This window comes from Papilio machaon, chromosome 9, assembly GCF_912999745.1.
Source record: "Papilio machaon chromosome 9, ilPapMach1.1, whole genome shotgun sequence".
Classification (NCBI taxonomy): Eukaryota; Metazoa; Arthropoda; class Insecta; order Lepidoptera; family Papilionidae; genus Papilio; species Papilio machaon.
Window position 1 is genome coordinate 5,211,494 of NC_059994.1, and position 18,512 is coordinate 5,230,005.

General features: G+C 34.7%; 2 protein-coding genes across 2 annotated transcripts in view; one reads left to right on the forward strand and one right to left on the reverse strand.

The window, feature by feature from the left end:
* LOC106711863 overlaps positions 1–5,624 on the forward strand; it is a 76,656-nt gene extending 71,032 nt beyond the window's left edge. The window contains exons 4-8 of the mRNA XM_045679478.1: positions 2,614–3,501; positions 3,642–3,754; positions 3,907–4,115; positions 4,215–4,344; positions 4,456–5,624. Coding sequence (XP_045535434.1) covers positions 2,614–3,501; positions 3,642–3,754; positions 3,907–4,115; positions 4,215–4,344; positions 4,456–5,604 — 2,489 coding nt within the window. The 3' untranslated portion in view covers positions 5,605–5,624. The remainder of the gene's footprint in view (positions 1–2,613; positions 3,502–3,641; positions 3,755–3,906; positions 4,116–4,214; positions 4,345–4,455) is intronic.
* Positions 5,625–9,052: 3,428 nt separating this feature from the next.
* Positions 9,053–17,682, reverse strand: LOC106711867 (protein wings apart-like). The gene is made up of 14 exons (XM_045679518.1): positions 17,106–17,682; positions 14,931–16,891; positions 14,273–14,461; positions 13,907–14,011; positions 13,269–13,412; positions 12,853–12,974; positions 12,646–12,772; positions 12,122–12,337; positions 11,577–11,772; positions 11,187–11,305; positions 10,773–10,930; positions 10,383–10,495; positions 9,969–10,153; positions 9,053–9,405 (listed from the first exon to the last, which is right to left on the reverse strand). Exons 1-14 carry the CDS (start codon positions 17,263–17,265, stop codon positions 9,151–9,153), a joined length of 4,050 nt encoding a protein of 1,349 aa, XP_045535474.1. The 5' UTR covers positions 17,266–17,682; the 3' UTR covers positions 9,053–9,150.
* Positions 17,683–18,512: the final 830 nt, after the last annotated feature.

Consider the following 18,512-nt stretch of genomic DNA (forward strand, 5'->3'; position numbering starts at 1 on the left):
GTGATCCAGTTAGCGTCTTTTACAAAAATAATAATTTAATACAATTTACTATCAACAGTCGTGACTCCTCTAACTCATAGTTTGAGTACGATGCGTACACAATTTATAAATACAACATGGTATTTTTGATATTTACCGAAGGATGTTGCTAGCAGACTACTACTAAATTAAGCCCCACGGCAATTCCGCATCCGTCGTAATAAAACGCATGCAAAGTTTTTCTTTGCTAAGTCCAGCGACCGCGGCCTGGCGAGCGGCGGCGGCGGGCGGAAGAGAAGCAACAGGCTTGATTAAAACACGTATTTACAGAACGCACGTCCTTTTGATACAGATGCAATAAACGCTCGGCGGGTCAGCGATAGCACCGCTTCCGCAATAGTTTTGCTTATGTTTATGTATGCACATATTGAGTTTAACCAAACATTTTTTTACGAATCCTACCATCTCGTTTGGTTTGAACGATAAGGTGGCCATATTAAATCTACGATGTGTTACAACTATGAATTTTTGCATGTAAACATTGCGTTAATCAGGTTTTGAAATTAATGTTTGAAATTTTTAAATGAAAATTTTTAACACGACAAAAATATAAGCTAGATAGATACGTTAAAAAAGAATCTTATACGAGACGGTAATTTATAGCAATGTTAAGTGATTTCTTCGCTTCACCCTTACAGATAACATTACACAGATCGTGAGAGCGACTAATGATGTTTAGAGATACGGATTAGTTGACTGCGCTCTTATTTCCTACTCTGTGCATCCGTTCATTTTAATTTAATTTGTTTTTCTAATGCAAAGTTTCCAATTTAAGTCTACAAGCTCCTTTGAATGTTTTATTTAAAGACAAATAATAATAATAATAATAATTTTTATTTAAAGACAAATGAGGTGTCATTCCAAATTTTTTTTTGCAATAGACGACTCTACTCCAAACTAATTAATTTATGTTTTAATGTTGGTAATCACTACAAACGTTACTAAAAAGTGTAACACTAAAAATATTAGTGTAATTTTCGGTATCAGTCGGTATAAAAATTGATCGTTTTTGGTCCTACCCGCATATATGGGGTAAATTAAACTTATTAAAATCTTCTGAGTTACGGTGCATTTCTGCAGATCGCCTTAACAAATATATAAGTCAGCGCATTTTACGTCTGTAAATTATAGTTTTACGACCGAAAATCATTTTTATGTTTTCGGTAGAATTTAATATCGCAGCGTCTATGGTTCGCACATTCAATATTTTATTGCTCTGTAATTTTATTGTTCTCTCAATTTTATTAACTATTGAATACCTACTTATTTTCATGAAATGACGGCATCAATAAGTTTTTATTTTTATCGATGCAGTAATGAAGTTAAAAATTACTCAAATAAAATATATTTTTCATTTAAAAAAATCGGAGAAAAATTACTTAAAAATCCCCATTTATAGATTAACATATTCACGCTCATCTGTAACATAATGTAAGTAATTTTAATATTGATCTAATTTAGAATACCGGACTTGACAATTCGACAATTCTACAATTCGACAACATTGCACGTTGCATATTTTTGCATAATTTATTATTCCGATTATTTATAATTTAATTCCTTAACCCTTCAAAATGGTATCCTCGATTCAATCTATGTATTCTAATTATAAGAACCAATTTTTCAGATTTCATATCCTTTTATTTTTAGATTTCGGAAAAGAATTAATCTCACGAAAAAACAAAGCACAAATTGCTTCAAGAGCTCGTTTCCAGAATCACTACGAGTATTCTTTTGAAAAACATGTTCAAAGGAGTTTACAGTTTTAAAAGCTAAGCGGTTAATTCATTCTTAATAGAGCACCTTTCCACTCTTTTAACTATTTTCATAGTGAGCCCCGCGGGGTTGTTGTATGTTTTCCTTTATTATCAAGTAGTAGAGGCGAGCGAGTCTGCGAGCGCACCTAGTATACCTAAGAAATGTACTTGCAATTTACTTTATCGCCGAATTCAAGTACAACGTTCTCGTACATGCAATATGATGTGATGACATTTGATAACGTCAATTCTAAGTCTCATTTGTTGCATGTCGATTCCAATTTTACAAATATATATACATATATTAACAGCTTTTTTATGCTGCTGCGAATTAGCATGTATTCAAAATTAATCTCATCTAACCGAGGGTTCCCAAATGCCACCATATCTTTGTCAAAACAGAGGTAAGAATATGTTTTAAATGGGGATTCTGGTCTCAGTAACCCACGGTAACTCATAGACGCTTACCAAAAGTTCTTATGACCAGTAAATCACTCAAGTGTTCAACTAAGTTTGGGGCTTTCAATTGTTACCGTAAATAACTTTGAAATAAACATTATCCAAGCGAAATTAGAGGTTCATCGAAACCTTTTGTATCTCACAAAAACATTTTTTTTTTACTCTATGAAGTAATTGATGACAGTTACTTAGCAACCATCGCTACGAAAAATAAACAATTAATTAGTTGCTCAGTCCCTTTTTCTTTCATCTATTTAAAGTAATTTGTAAACATTTTCTCGGAGTTGTTTCTTTGTAATTAATTTAATTATAAAAGTGAAAATGGACGGAAATAAAGTGATAATCTCCATATCCCCAGAGCTCGGAGGTAAAAATGGAACCGCAGGCTGCCAGTGCGAATTGGGTCGCGACAAATTATTGACCGCACCGCCATACAGTCGGTGTCCCATCCAAGACGATGTACCAAAATCTCGATTTTCCACCGCCCCCTGTCGTCGAGACTTCGAGCAGTACAAATGCCCCGTCAGTCATACACTGGTCACTTTCAAATCTCCCATGCATCCTAACGAAATGTTCAGCAAAGTCTTCCCAAGTAATACACCTATAAAATTTGTAAAGCGTAAATTGGCAAAGCTGCTATCCATTTCAAACAGCAATTTACTGCTTACTATAAATAGGAGCATACTTAAGGAAACTAGTTTGCTATCCAACTTGAAAACTGACGCTCACGGCAATTTGACGATCGACGTTTACACAAAGGATTCCGAAAAGTTTGCGTTGTCATCCATACCCAAAGAGAACTACGTTCATGAACTTCTTCAATCGATCTTACCAAAGAAAAAGGCTCTTCCTTTTATAGCAATAAAATTTAGAATACGAAATCAAATGAGCATTTTTACTCGATCATATCACTCTGCTATAAAAATCCACGAGATTAAAAAGAATTTGGCTGGACTATTTCAAGTAGCTCCTGATAACCTTGTACTACTACGCGGTGAAAACCCGCTGAAAGATCGAATGGCACTTTTGGACCTGGACTATAACAAATACGGAATAGTTGAAGTCGAATTACTGACAAAGGACAGTAAAAAATTGAACTTGGACAAGTTGTATAAGGAAGTGCCATCGAACGATGTATTAGCCGTGACAGTGCCATTTGGTACCGGCTTAAGGCAACTAAATGTCGAAGTATTCTCAAGGCCAATTGAAAAACCTTTTCTGGGTGGTTTTAAAAATATACACACAGGTGACAATCTTATCTCCTACACGAAATTAAATATTTTATAACATAGCAACCACGGTAGAAAAATTGTTAACTGCAAAATTCTTAATAGACAAAAATATATTTTAATTAGTAAATAATATTAAAAAACCATCCCGTTTTAGGTGTTATATATCATCATGCTTTCACACAAACACCTCAAAAGCCGGAGAAAGTATCGCCGGAGAGAAAAAACTGCAGAGATACTCAAACTGCTGAAGAAATCGAAAGAGTTCTGGTAGGTTCTCAAATTTTTTGGCATAATCTCATGCCACATTTAACTTTGTTAAATGTGAAATTCCATTTCATAAATGATTTTTGCAAGAGCACAACGCTTTTTAGTAATATATAAATCATGTATTGATATGGTTTTTTTTTTTGAACCCATAGGAAACCAGTTACAGTCAAGCTACACAAATGGCCAATGAGAAAGTGTATATTCCTAGTGTGACCGATAAAATTATTATTCCTAAACGTTATGAGACTTACGAAGAAATGATAGCGAGGTTGAACCACAAACATTACGCATCTATCATACAGCGCGCCTTCCGACATTACCAGTTTAGACAAAAGGTAGAAAAATGGCTGAAAGAGTGCAAGTACGTGTCGCAAAGTTGACATTGTTTTCTTTGTTGTTGCTTTCGACAGAAAATTGTTTACTGAAACTTGATTGAAACCTTATTATATTTTGTTTCCAGAGAAAGAATTAGAAGGATGCAGGAAGAAGATAGACTAGAACGCGAGGCTATGGAGAGACGCTTACGGAGAGACCTCATCACGAAGACCTTTCCTAAGACACGAGAAGACTTCGATCAGCTTTACGCAATGGTATCATGATATTTTCTACACATTTTTAACTTTACATCACTTTTGTCGTAAAGTTTTTCATGTTGTTTGTTGCTAAATATATAAAAAAACAAACATTGCCTTTTTATGTAGGTCGACCGGTGGAAACATGGAGAGATATCGAGAATTTCGCGGCTGCATTCAAAAGGTCCCAAAATTGCAGAATTTACTTTGCTCCTAGACAAAGAAGTTGAACTGCTGCGATGCATCGAATCTTACAGACTTAAAGTGAGGGAAGACAGTCGTAAGACAAAAGAGAAACAGTTCTTAGAGGAAATATCAAAACCCGTTGCTTGGTTTGGCAGAGACGGTAAACTGATTACGATGGAAACCATAGAAATACAGAAAGCGAGAAAGCTTAAAGAATTGTATAATTCCTTTTTACGTGACGACTTGGAGGTCAACGAAAGGATCGAGCTTCTCGTCGATATGAAAGCCGCACTTCAAGAATTTTCACATGACTTAGTCGACGAGATCATAGCTCTGTTGGATAGAGAGTGCGACCTTCTTGTAAGAAGATGCGACGATCATCAATTAGAATTTTTAAGACGAAGGATCTCTGCAAGTGTATTACAGCTAATTAAAACGTCAGAGCTAAATTCGGGCGTGACGAAGTGTAAAGATATTAGAGACTACCAGAAGATGGAGGAAGGAAGGCTGTATTTCTGTGAAATGTGCCATCAGGTTAAGTTGCACACAGAATTCCCATTGAATGCAAAAATGAGTGGATTCCTCGTGTGCATGTCGTGCTCTTGGAAGGACGTCACCGAGAGACTTTGGATCGATATGACTCCTTACAGATTCATTCTTAGAGCCGTTCAGCGTGATGAAAGACGTCGTAAATGCTGGGGATCTTTGGCATTCGTCCTACAGGAGAAAGATATATTCTTCATTGTGGAGAAACTCTGGCATTCTCACTCTGCTATCAGCGAATGTGCTGACATGTCACAGTTGAGACTGTGTCGTTGGAACGTCGCAGAGGATTGGTCTCCGTGGAACTGTTTCCTGGTTACCGTTGAAGAAATGAAAGTGCATTTGAAATTGGAAAATCCGGAGGCGGTATACGATGAGGAGCTGGTGAGTAAGGTTGCAAACAAGCATAAGCTCGCCCGCGCTAACTTTGAGCAGTTGATATCAATCAACAAACGTTTTACCGAGAGCGGCGACTGGCAAGGAATTCGGGCACCTGCAGTCGCACATGTCAACGCCGTTGACCGCATTACTTTGGGTAAATTTGTATAGCTCTTACTTATATAAATCATGTTGATTTTGTAGATTGTATTTACATTTAAATCGATTGTTTTGTATGTCAAATGAACAGGCATGAAGGAAAACAATCGGGCTTTTATATATTAAATGAAATAGTAATGGCCATTACCGATTGGTTTTTATTGAAATGCTGTAATGTCCTGTGTTCATTTAGCGCTTTCGTATTTTTCTTTTGAATTAATGTATAGAGATAGCAGACTTTGCACCGCTTCGCTATTTAGGTCTCTAATACAGTGGGCCTAGCACGAATATTCGTAAGTACGTTTTCGTAACGCCATCGACAAATTTTGTATTAATATCTGTTTAGCGCCCCTACCGGGCGTAAAGTACACTAAATAATCTCATATATTTTGACATATTTTATCGATGACATTACTAAGACGCTTGTCGCAAATATTTGTGCTAGGCCCTCTGTTGGCTGAGATTCGAATCTTAGCCGTCTAGAGTACGTTCGCATAATCGCTGTTTTCATACAAACTTCAATATACGCTTTACAAATAAAATTATATAAAATTATTTAATTTTTTTCAATATTATTATTATTAGAATTATTTTATATTAACTATATTATTTCATTTTAAAATTAATAAACACGTATAAGAAGATCAGTTGGTTTAATTTACATATGGGTATAAGAAAAACAACCAAAGTTTAATGAAATCGTTCTTTTAATATTTATATTTAATACTTTATAACATAATTACAAGTTACATTTAAAATAATAATTCTCAAGATATCAAAAACCTCGCGACATTCAAACAACATATTTTAAATTCAAACAGGCGTGTGACAAAGTATTTTATAACGAAATGCGTTTTACATCTAACCTTATCAAATACATAGCGCAATAAATTACATAAATATAATTTTAGGTAATTAAACTCATTACAAATACACAACAAACTCTAAAAGTATCTACCTAATGAACCACCCAGAGAAATAATAAAGCCTTAGACATCTTTTACCCCATTTGGGATAAACAGCGACAGACTTAAGCTTATTACAGTCCAAGTTTGATAATCGAACCCGAACCCTATTTAAAATATCTCAAGGATACAGACCAGAAACACCAAAAAAAATACATAAAACTAAAACTACATATTCAGATGCAATCTAGAATTAAAGCGGTCATGTCTTAAAAATTAAGTAAAGCTGTCTAAAAAAATTTTTTTTTGACTAACATTGTCCGATCAAGTTAATAAAAAAAATCATAAATTTAATCACTATAAGCACATTATTTTTCGTCTGTCTTTAAAAAAAACCTAATATAAAAATCGGGGCAATTATACTAGCCCCTGAAAATATGTATAAAAAAAAACAAATTGTGACAAAATTTTAGTTATTATTTTAGCTAAGTAACAAGTATATAGCCATAAATATTCCTGTATACTTAAATATAATCTAATGGCTAATATTCAGACTATTTCCGTAATAACAAAAAAAAAAAAATGCCCACTATCTCAGTTAAACTGTTTGTCATTTCAAAAAAAATTTACATATAGCTTATTGCTTACATTTATCTTGTGTTAATCTTCAATTCAAAGTTTTTCTAATGAATAAATATATAAGAAGTGAACAGACAGACGACAAGCAATGTATTTAAAGTGCAAATCAATTACGGATTTGCTCATAAAATTTACGACAAAGTACGTAAAGTAATAAAAAAAAGAAAATATTTTCAAACCACGACAACTCTACAATGGACTTTAGAAATTGAATATTTTTTATGTGGCAATACTAAGGTTTTGTACATGGCAATACATATTAATAATGCTATTTTTTTAGCCGACTTCAAAAAGAAGGAGGTTATCAATTCGACTGTATTTTTATGTGTGTTATTTCTGTAAAAGATCACTTTTATGTCTTTATTGAAAGAGATGTTTGATGAACAGCTTTATCAAACATATTTTTCAAACATGTTTGATCGTTTACTAAGCGTTAGTGATTTAAATGGATATCATACAATTTTTTTTTTTTTACTCTATTCCAAATTATCGTGGTTTGACTATATTAAGCGTTTAAAATACAATATGTAAATCTCAAAACAATAATCTAATAATAATTTTTGATCATTTGAATGGCGCAATTAGATAGACGGAATCATGAATCAAGTCACATCTCGGTCATTTATAAAAATAGATTGTTTTCTTTTAAAACAGTCACATAAATGATGATCTTGAGACTATGTCATTTTACAACAAAATTACAACCAAATCATCTGAAACAAGAAACATGACAAAATTATATATGTATATGTTTACATAAACTATGTCTATTATATATAAACATATACAAACAGATTAATCGGTGTTTTATTTTTATACCTAATTTAATTCCAACATTAGATTGTCCTAGAATTATTTATCTAAGCGATACTCGCGCCATCTAATATGTTTGTACATAAAATACCAAACAATTTCATTTCGCTAAACTTTAAGGCAAATCCGATACGACATATGTCTAGATCTAAAATAACTTCAACTAACCTAATACATACAAAGGAAAGTCTATCAACGTTATCTAATTTATTTACAATAAAATTGTGCCTCAAAGTAACATCCGCAGATAAAGTACAAGGTGAGAACAATATTCACACGAGAATTTTTTTTTTTTTTACCATTTACACACTTAACACTACATTTTGCACTTTCAATTCGCCATTTGCAGGCTTAAACTCGGAATATCTCAATTTAATCAAGATCATAACATAACCCGATACACGATCAACGTTTCTATCTAAATATTAATCTAAACAAAATATATTTACACATTACAAAAGGAATATAGTTACAAAAATGTGGTTCTCACATTAAAATGGCTCATTACATATTAAAATGGTTATTAATGTACATACATTTTTTTTTATTTGGTTCATATTTACACTCACCTCTGTTTCCGCAGTTAAATGCAGTCATACACACAATTTAATAAAATGTCACACAAATTCTCTTTTCCTCGTTATAACTGTTGACATTTTTCTTCCCTTTACCGTTTCCGACATAACATTAATTAATTAGTGCATTTATTTATTAAAATATAATGTGCTTTTTCAAACTAACTATTGAAGATAATTGTTCGTAGACTAACAAAATACAAGCACTTTTATCGACCTCATAGAATATTTTAAAGAAATCAAGTAATCTTACTCTTTTTTTTAGGTTCAAAAACTGTGAAAAAAGAGGTATTTTGTCCCGTTTAATAATATATAGCATCTAATATATAAAATTCTCGTGTCACAGTTTTCGTTGCCATACTTTTCCGAAACGGCTTGACCGATTTTGATGAAATTTTTTGTGCTTATCCGGTATCTATGAGAATCGGCCAACATCTATTTTCATAACCCCCCCCCTCCTTTTTTTTAACTGCGCGCGGACGGAGTCGCGGGCGACAGCTAATATTTTATATATTTAACAGACCATGTTGTGGTCTGATTTATTTAGATATTACAATGCTACAAACCTGATTTACTTTTCAAATGTGTCAACATGTTAAATTATATAAATGAGTCTGTATATTGGATCAGTGGTATCCATCGACCTCCATAGAAGATGACATTCTGTCAGAGCTGGACGAGGAGTTCATGGTGTAGTTGAGGTTGCTGAGAGACATGTCTTGTGGCAGATCGGTACAGGGTTGGTAGTAGTTGCTGTATGGGCGAGGGTACTCAGCTGGAGGCTGCTGCGGCGGATCCTGCGAGGTCTCTTTGTCGCTCGTCTCCATAAACTCTATTATCCTCTGCGTCGCTTTCACATGAGCGACAATCGAAGCTTCCGCCTGGAAATATAACGAAATTTCGTTTATTAAATGTTCACTGCAATGGATTTATGAATTAAAAAATTATACGATATAAGATTTAGCAATTTTTTTTGCAATCTGTATAACTTGTTAGCTCAATCGTGATTAGTTTTGAAATATAGATCTTTAAATAAAAATAAAAACACAATTGAAGTCTGCCTGATGGTTAAAGATACGTTCATCCGATCACATGGTCGCGACATCAAATTTATATTTCGCCATTCCGTTATTGAATTGTCACAAGCCTAGAGTTTTTTTTTATAAGAAAAGGGGGCAAACAAGCATGGACATCTGCAACCAGAGGAATCGCGTGCGTTGCCGGCCTTTGAGATGGTGATACGGTCGCTTCTTGAAGGACCCTAAGTCGTAGCGGTTTGGAAATACCGTCGAGGACAGACCATTCCACAACGCGACAGTACGCAAACCGTACGGTTGTGGATTGCCAGCCATCGGAAGTTTAATTAGAATGGTTATAAAAAATATTAGTGAAATTCAATTAATCTGCTTATGTATTTAATTTAAAAAAAATGGTATATACTCACGCTGGCAGTGAGGGAGAGGAAGGTGTAGTACTTGCGCAGGGTGGGCAGCAGCGGCTGGTAGCGAGGCACGCGCGCGCGCACGGCGGCGGCAGCAGCGCGCGCGCAGCTCGCCGCGTGCCCCAGCAGCAGCGCGATGTACGCGCACACCATCGTGTGCTCCATGTGTGCACCTGCACGCGCCAACACTACCGCAACACAATTAATGTATCAAGCATACTAAAGATATAATAAACTAAGTGTAATTTAAATGACAATTACTGACTTCCAATTCAATAGTTAGTAAACCAAAAAAACTTATTTGGTTGACATTTTATATGCTGCAAATACCTTACATATCATAAATCATTAGTATATGTAATTTTGACAACGCATTTCAAAAATTAAAAACTATCCTAACCTTTATAGTATACTTACATTTATCAACAGTCTCTGCAATATCATCCACAGACTGCTTCTTTTTATCTTTCTCATCATCAGTCTCTTCTTTCTCACCGTCAAGTAGTGCATCAGTGTTTTCTTCAGCCCTCCTGGTAAATAAATATTAGTATTATAAATATTTTACTGCAATATTTTATCTTTCAAGATACCTAGAAAAAGTGGATACTTGTATTATATAGTACTAGCTTTTACCCGCGACTCCGTCCGCACGGAATAAAAAATAGAAAACAGGGTAAACATTATCCTATGTCCGTTTCCTGGTTCTAAGCTACCTGCCCACCAATTTTCAGTCAAATCTGTTCAGCCGTTCTTGAGTTATAAATAGTGTAACTAACACGACTTTCTTTTATATATATATAGATTTACCTTGCGAGCTCTTCTCGTTTATAAAACAAATCAACTATGAGATCCAAAGCGGGTGTGTTTGTTGATGTGTCCTCATTATCAACTGTTATGTGAACATCCAACAGCTTCTGTGTATTACTCTCATTGTTTTGCACCAGATTTATCAACAATAGAAGCACCTGAAAAGTATAACGATTTCACTAAAATAAAATAATGGATGAATATCGAATTTAGTCCATAAGATGAACCTACCCTAAAAAAACTAACCAATAATAGGAATTCAACATTAATTCGTTTCCATTTATTTAATTCCTACGTCTTATTATGTTTTATGACTAAAGCGATTAATTTGCAAAAATTTAAAAATTAAAAAAATCGTAAACAATCGAAAAGTTAATACAGTATTAGTGGCAAATAAATAATAAAATAACTTACACAAACACTAAACTCGAAGTTATTGTTGTCAGGTATGAAGCAGCCTTGATTGTTCAACATAATCAAACATGTCTCCATTATATACGGCTGCTCGCCGACTACTTGAGCGCCTATCGACGCTGTAAAACAATTACAAGTTAATTAATTATATTTATTTATAACCACGGATACTGTAAACCGATAAAAATCATACATATGAAATTTAAAGGTTAGAAGTAATAGCGTGAGTTAAGAAAGTTTATATTCGAAAGAGCCACAAATTACAATGGTAATGGCAAATGACCATGTTCCTGGACTAATTTTCTTTAGTCGAAGGAATTTTGCTTCAATTTTATATCACGTAAAAATTTACTACAACAGTTCTAAAGATATACGTAGAGTGTTACTTACCGACGCTGCCGAAGCTGTGCGAGAGGTTGACGAGCACCTTGAGCGCGGGCAATGCGGCGTCGAGCAGAGGTGGGCGCAGGGCGGGCTGCGCACGCGCCTCCATCACGCAGCGCCGCAGTAGCGCGGCCAGCGTGCGCGCACCGCCCAACGGCTCACCCACCAGGTACACCTGATTATCTTCGTTCTGCTGCGTCACCTGAACAGTACATAAACACTTATATCTGCTTCCTAACATTTATATCTTGTAAACATACGTAACTAAAATTTAATTAATAGTCGCTATGAAAAATCGATGACAATAGTGTTAATTCCATGGCAATAAATTTTAAGTATTTTTATATTCCTGGTCATGCTGTAACGTAAAGTCGCTTTACAATGAAGGTAATCTTTTTATGCCGTATCTTTAAAATATTTGTTTTATTACAGCGCCATCTTTTAACTGATATAGAAATCAACATGAGGCAAATTTTGAGAAAGTAGTTTTTAAAGGTTGTCAACATATTTAGGGACACAATTTCCTGCCTACATTAAAATATAAAACTCACATTCTCCAAGACCCTCATGCACCTATCAGCTTTACGCAGTACATCGACCTCTGCGCTGGACCAGGATGTGGCTGGCGCTTGCAGGCGAGCAGCGCAGTCCTGTATAGTGCGCACGATGTGGTCCACACCGCCCAGCACACGCAGCTCCTCCTTGAACCACTCTCCCGCGCGCTTAGATGTCAAAGATAGTAACGTTTCCATTGCTAAGTGACCAACCTGGAAAAAACGTAATAAACATACACCTTTATTTAATCCATATAACTGCATAGCTTATAAAATATTAAACCTAAAAAAATGGACTGTGACGTATTTAAAAGACATTACTGTCGTCCATAATTGTCACATCAAAATTGTAGCAGACAGCCAGAAATTCTTCTTACATGTTTTGATTTCGATGTTCTTTCAAACATGAATCAACAATCATTACAATGATGAGTACAAACTTATGTAAATCGTGAAAATAATTTGATATAAGAATGCAAATGCCTATTAAAAAACCTTTTAAAAATGATAAAACGACTTACAGTTATATTCTCCAAGTCCAAATGTGTCGCCTTTCCTTGGCTCTTGATCTCAGCACACAACTCCCTGACCCTTTCTTGAGTTTTTGCAAGTTGTGCCGATGTCAACCCACAATCATCCAAAGCATTCCTGAAAAGGAAACAAATGTAATCATATTAAGGACTATCGGTTATTATATACGGTTACTTTTTATCTAAAATGCTACTCACTTGTGAGAAACATCAGATTCGAGAAGATTCAGCATAAGTTCTAATGATTCTCTGTCCAAGTCCATATTTAGACGATCTTGTGACAGCACAAACATAACTGTAGCAGTACACAGGCCAAGACTCTGCAAAAAAAAGAAACATTTAAATCATATTAATGTTTACATGTTTTATCTGTGACATCTTTTACACTTTTAAAAGAGATTATTTTGTTCACTGAAATACAATTTTTTTTTAATTGAACAAAAATTCAAAAATTCAAAAAATTCAAAATTCATTTATTTGCCAAATTCCGTTCCATTACAAAGACCTTGTCCATAGCAGTATACTATTTTATAACATCATCAGCAACGTAGATTCCCAATAAAAAAAAATGACCCTTAAATATTTTCATAGTTTAGTATGGCTTTTATACTAACTTGATCATTGGTGGCATCATGTAGAGCACTGAAGAACTTCTGCACAGTGCCGTGTGCTCGCAGATGCATGCGGAATGCGGGCGCCGTGCACTTGCTGGCCAACGTGATGGCCGACAAGCAACGAGTCGACATCGGATTGTTGTCCTGCATAAATATTTATATCCACATAAACAAAACTAGTAATGTCAATACATGTCATAACTTAAAAATAAATGTGGTGACAAGCCAGGTTAAAAGTGAAAGAAATAGTAATAACTAATTTATTATAACAACCACACCTAAGATCTTGCAACAATATTTGTTGGGTGCACAAATGGGTCGGGTTGATCATTGCAATGCCACAACCACACAGAAAACAGGATGAGTGTGGTGCCGGAGGCCTAATTTTAATCCTCTTTCCCTTCACACCGTTTACCTATTATGAAAGGATGGGGAGGGGAAGTGGATTTGGCGGAAGAGGGGACACATAGAAAGGGGAAATATCCTATTTTTGTGCGTCCTCTTCTCCGTTGATTAAAGGTAGGCAACGCATCTGCATTTGCGGATGTCTATAGGCAACGGTAGCCTCGCTATTTCGGCACATTCAGGTGGCTGTTTACTCATTTCCCACCTTTTGATATAAAAAAATAATAACATACCTGCAATGCATCTAGAAGGTATTCCACATCATCATTGAACTCTTGGAACTCCCCAATTTCTTGAATTTGATGAGCTTTCTTTACATTTCTTACAACAGTGTAATACTGAAACCAAGAATAGTTTTAATGTATTAGACATTCAACACCACATAATTTAAAGCATTTATTGGATAATGCTTCCTTCAAAACCTTTATTTTGTTATTTCAATGTTAATAATGAGTAATAAATTGTATTTAGTTAATACTTTTTAAAAATGGAAATTAAAGTTTATGTTCAAAATAACTGACTAATATTATATACTAAATAATGTAATATATCAAATACTAGAATTGTATTCATTACTAAATGTATTTCATAATACTCACTTCTTTAGCTTCTTTGGCACAACGAACACTTGTATAAGGCACACCAGGCTCAGCAGCATCAATTTCAGCTATTATAGGATCAGGAGATCTGTATCTTGTGACTCTAGTTAAGGCTTCAGGTACTTGACGGACGGGATTACTCACTTCTGGGTTTTCTGGCCTGTCCGGTCTCGGAGTCTCATTCCCTTTCTAAAGAACAAAAAAATATTTGACATTATAGTCAAACAATACAGTAACTTATAGTTACCTATGAGTATATATTAATAACTTAATAATAGATGAAATTTTTGACACCAATTGCAATCTTTACCAAATGTAAAATAATAAAATGTTATTCTAATTAAAGATATGCATTTAAATTACTTTATTAAGGTAGCTCATGGATTAAAAAGTAAATATAAAATTAGAGTGTGAATGTACTCTATAAGTATGTAGTATTTTTAAAGTCCAACAAAGCAGTGTTAGGGAAGGTCATGTTCATGACTTGATGATGGTCAGTACATGGCAACTATCCAATCATATTTCATATTAACATTTCATGCACCAGCATGCCTAAGTTCCCCTTTCATGCAAAAAAATATTATTGGCATGGAATATGTTAAAAAATTTAAGTAGATATTATAGTAATAAGTAATTATATATTTTAATCTATACTCACATCATTAGCCCACTGATGCCTGTACAGGTGCCGCCTTTTTCTGGCTGGTAATGGAGAAGGGTTATCATTAACCAGAGACTTGCTCTTAAATATAGAGCCTTTCTTCTTTGTTATAACTAACTTGACACTTGGCTTATCATCTGTACCATCCAGCTCATTAACCCCATTTGGAGCTTTAAAATTATGATCAGCTATGTTTCTTTGTGATTCTTCTTCCGAGTTCTCATTGGGACAACTATTGTATGCAGAATCTGACGATTGAGTTGGTGTATTGTGATCTTCATTTGAATCTATTCCTTGACTTTCCATTTGACTCCCCGATTGAACATCTGATGGATGATTTCTTTCCTCATGTTCCAATGCCTTTTCAATCTGAGATTCTCCTTCCTTTTCTTCCTGAACTCCTCCATCATCTTCATAATCCATATCATCACTTCTAGGCTCATCTGCCAAATTTTCATCATCCTCATCATGACTTTCATCAAGTTGTGGCACATTTAAAGAATCTTCAGGAGTTGCAGATTGAATATCATTAGTAGAGTTCACTTGTTTATGTTTATTCTTTTGTTTTTTATTAACTTTTGATTTTTGCAAGTCATTATTAGGATCAATTTTATCATTATCACCTGACAGAATGTTGATCAGATCATTGTCATCATAATGAGATTCTGCTTCTTTTTCTGTTTCTGGATGAATCTCATTCATATCATTAGTGTCTGGAGTTGCTGCTACATCGAGTCTTCTCTTACTCTTTCTGACATCTTTTTTAATATCATTAACAGTCTTTGTAACATTTTTGCTTGAGACTTTTGATGTTAGCACATCTAAATAATCATCATTTTCACTGTAGTTAATGTTCGGCCTATTTCGTCTAGACCTACCCTCAAGTTGTTTTGGTTCAGGTAAAACGGCCTTAGATTCAGATTTAGGTTTTGTTGTTGAATTAGTAGAAATTAACTTAGCCAATTGTGCCTCTACATTATCAGCTTTTATTTTGCTGTTTGACTCCTCCTCATGAATGGGTGAAGCTAAAGTCTTATACAGATCATATGTATCAGTGCCTGGTAATGGAGAACTAGTTTTCTTAAGGGGTTCATCATCACTATTTTTGTGATGACGTTTATGAGACTTGTGGTGTCCTTCTTTTTTATCCTTCTTCTTTTCTTTCTTATTTTCTTGACTAAGAGAAGAACACTTTATTGTGATTTTAAGGCCTTCATGCTTAGGTGAACAAATTGTTTCCATTGAAGGACTCTTTTTATGATCCAAATCAGAATGCATGTCCATAGAAGAATGTCTATCAGATCCAGGAGATGTAAATCCTTCATTTGAGTCTGTGCTTACTATTCTTGATGTACCTTTTGATATTCTGAGTACAATAGGTGGTGGTTTACGTTCCTCATTTGATTCTTTACTGGTAGAGGGGCTGACTACATCTGTTACTGGCTTTGCTGGCACTGGACTGGAAATTAATGGACTAGCTTTGGGTGACTGTGATCTTGGTGGTAGTGATTCATAACGAGTCATATCTGGTATGGGACTGTTGCTACCATCCTCTGCATAATTTATAACTTTGCTACGGTTACGCACTAAATAACGTTTATTTGGTGGTTGTGAATTGTCACTGGTAGGCTCTTCTTTTTTGGAAGCTTTAGTAGCCACTGTATTTTTTTTAGTTTTTGTTTTTTCCGAGTTACGTCGAGGTAATTCTGGTGAAGAAGAATCTCTATTATATCTACATCTTTTAGTCGATTTCTTTTCCTTAAAACTTGGCGGATGTTCTGGTGAAAGTGGTGGTACTTGTTGGGGTGCATAAGCTATTTGAGGGACAGGTGGAAAAGTCTCAGCATTGCGAGATTTAAAAAACTTCTTCGGTTTTGGTGGTGGTTGTTCAGTGTCTACAGCTGGCACAGTCAAAGGACTATTTTGATCTTGCACAGGCTTTTTTGCATTGTTATATGCTGTAATAAAAAAATTTAGTTAAAATCTCCATAATCCCACATGTTAGTAAACATTACATAAAAATATTCCAACTAGACAGATGTTACTTTCACTTATGGTTATTGTGTGCAAGTACGAAATTATACATTTAATATTCCTATATTACTTTGCTCAATAAGGAGATAACCCTGATTTTAAAAATAAACATCTTAATGCTGAGCTTTTAATACATACCGTAAGGAGCGCTTCTGATTGATGTAAAACTGGTCATTCCCCATTTGCCAACAGTTCCCGCTGAACGGGCAGCTGAGGGACAATTGCTGTTTTCTCTAAACAGCGCACTGTCCAGCGGAACAGCCACGCTGCCACCTCGGCCTCTTCCCCAGCGTGACATTCTGATAATTTCATCAAAAACGTTGACACCTGCCTTAACTCCGTAAAACGATCACTGCTCCAATTGTCAAATTTGTAATCGGCACATGTTGTGTAAGTAATATACGTATGTTTCAACTCAATTTATCGATGATTTAATCAAATCGCATATACTAAGACTTAGTAATGAAATGAAAACACAGTCCATAAAGATAACACACCCGCCATTTTTACAAGAGCTGTATACTTTTTCCACCGACCCATTCGAATGTATAATTCACTGATAACTTCGTCTTCACTTTAACGAAACTTACATTACAATTACCAATTTTCTTTGTAATCTTGAGGTAGTTATTTAACGTTGATTGTAACATTAATAATAACAAATAGGACACAAACTGCGATGTTGTCATCTCATAACAGCAGCAGCGCCATATTGGTAAAGCAAAACAAGGAGAATTGTTAGCCAATAGGCGCGCACTTCAACCCATAGATAATGCAGTTATTCATTATGGATTACAGATTATAATAAATAACAATATTTGCTAGAAAAAGTTTCCACTAAATACGTACAAAAACTTTTTATTGTAATATATATTTTTTTAAGATTGTGAAAAGACTACGCTTGTTAAACGGTTAAACTTAACGTTATCAAAAACTGAAATGTGTAAACAAGGGGATTTTTGAGCTTAAAATTATCATATCGAAACTTGGAACCAAAATCAAGTACTTGCGTCAGCGACCGTACCAACGCCAAACTCTTCGTAATGCCTACGCTATACAATGTTCCCAATAATCATAAAAGTAAAATTGTTTGATTAGATCATTAATAGAATATTAGATTTAATAGTTCGAAGGGCCTTCTATGACTTGATTAAAAAAAAATAAAGTATATCAGTTACTGCCTATTGATAAAAACAACATAATAACGTTACAATCATGCATGAAAATGAATAATTATAAAATTAATTAATATTGTTAAATACAACTAACTTTCGCCCGCGACTCCGTCAGCGCGGATTGAAATAAAATCTCGATAAGTAGCCTTTGTGTTCTTTTAGACTATGTTCTACATCTGTGCTAAATTTCATCTCGATCCGTTGTGCCGTTCCGGAGATATCTTCTGTCAAGCATCCATCCATCTAAACTTTCGAATTGATAACATTAGTATCCATGCACGTCTGCCATCTTATAGGGAGTTCATTGACCCCTTTACTAAAAAAAACGTGGGGCCAAGACTGAATTGGTAAACTATCTGAAGGCGGTTGC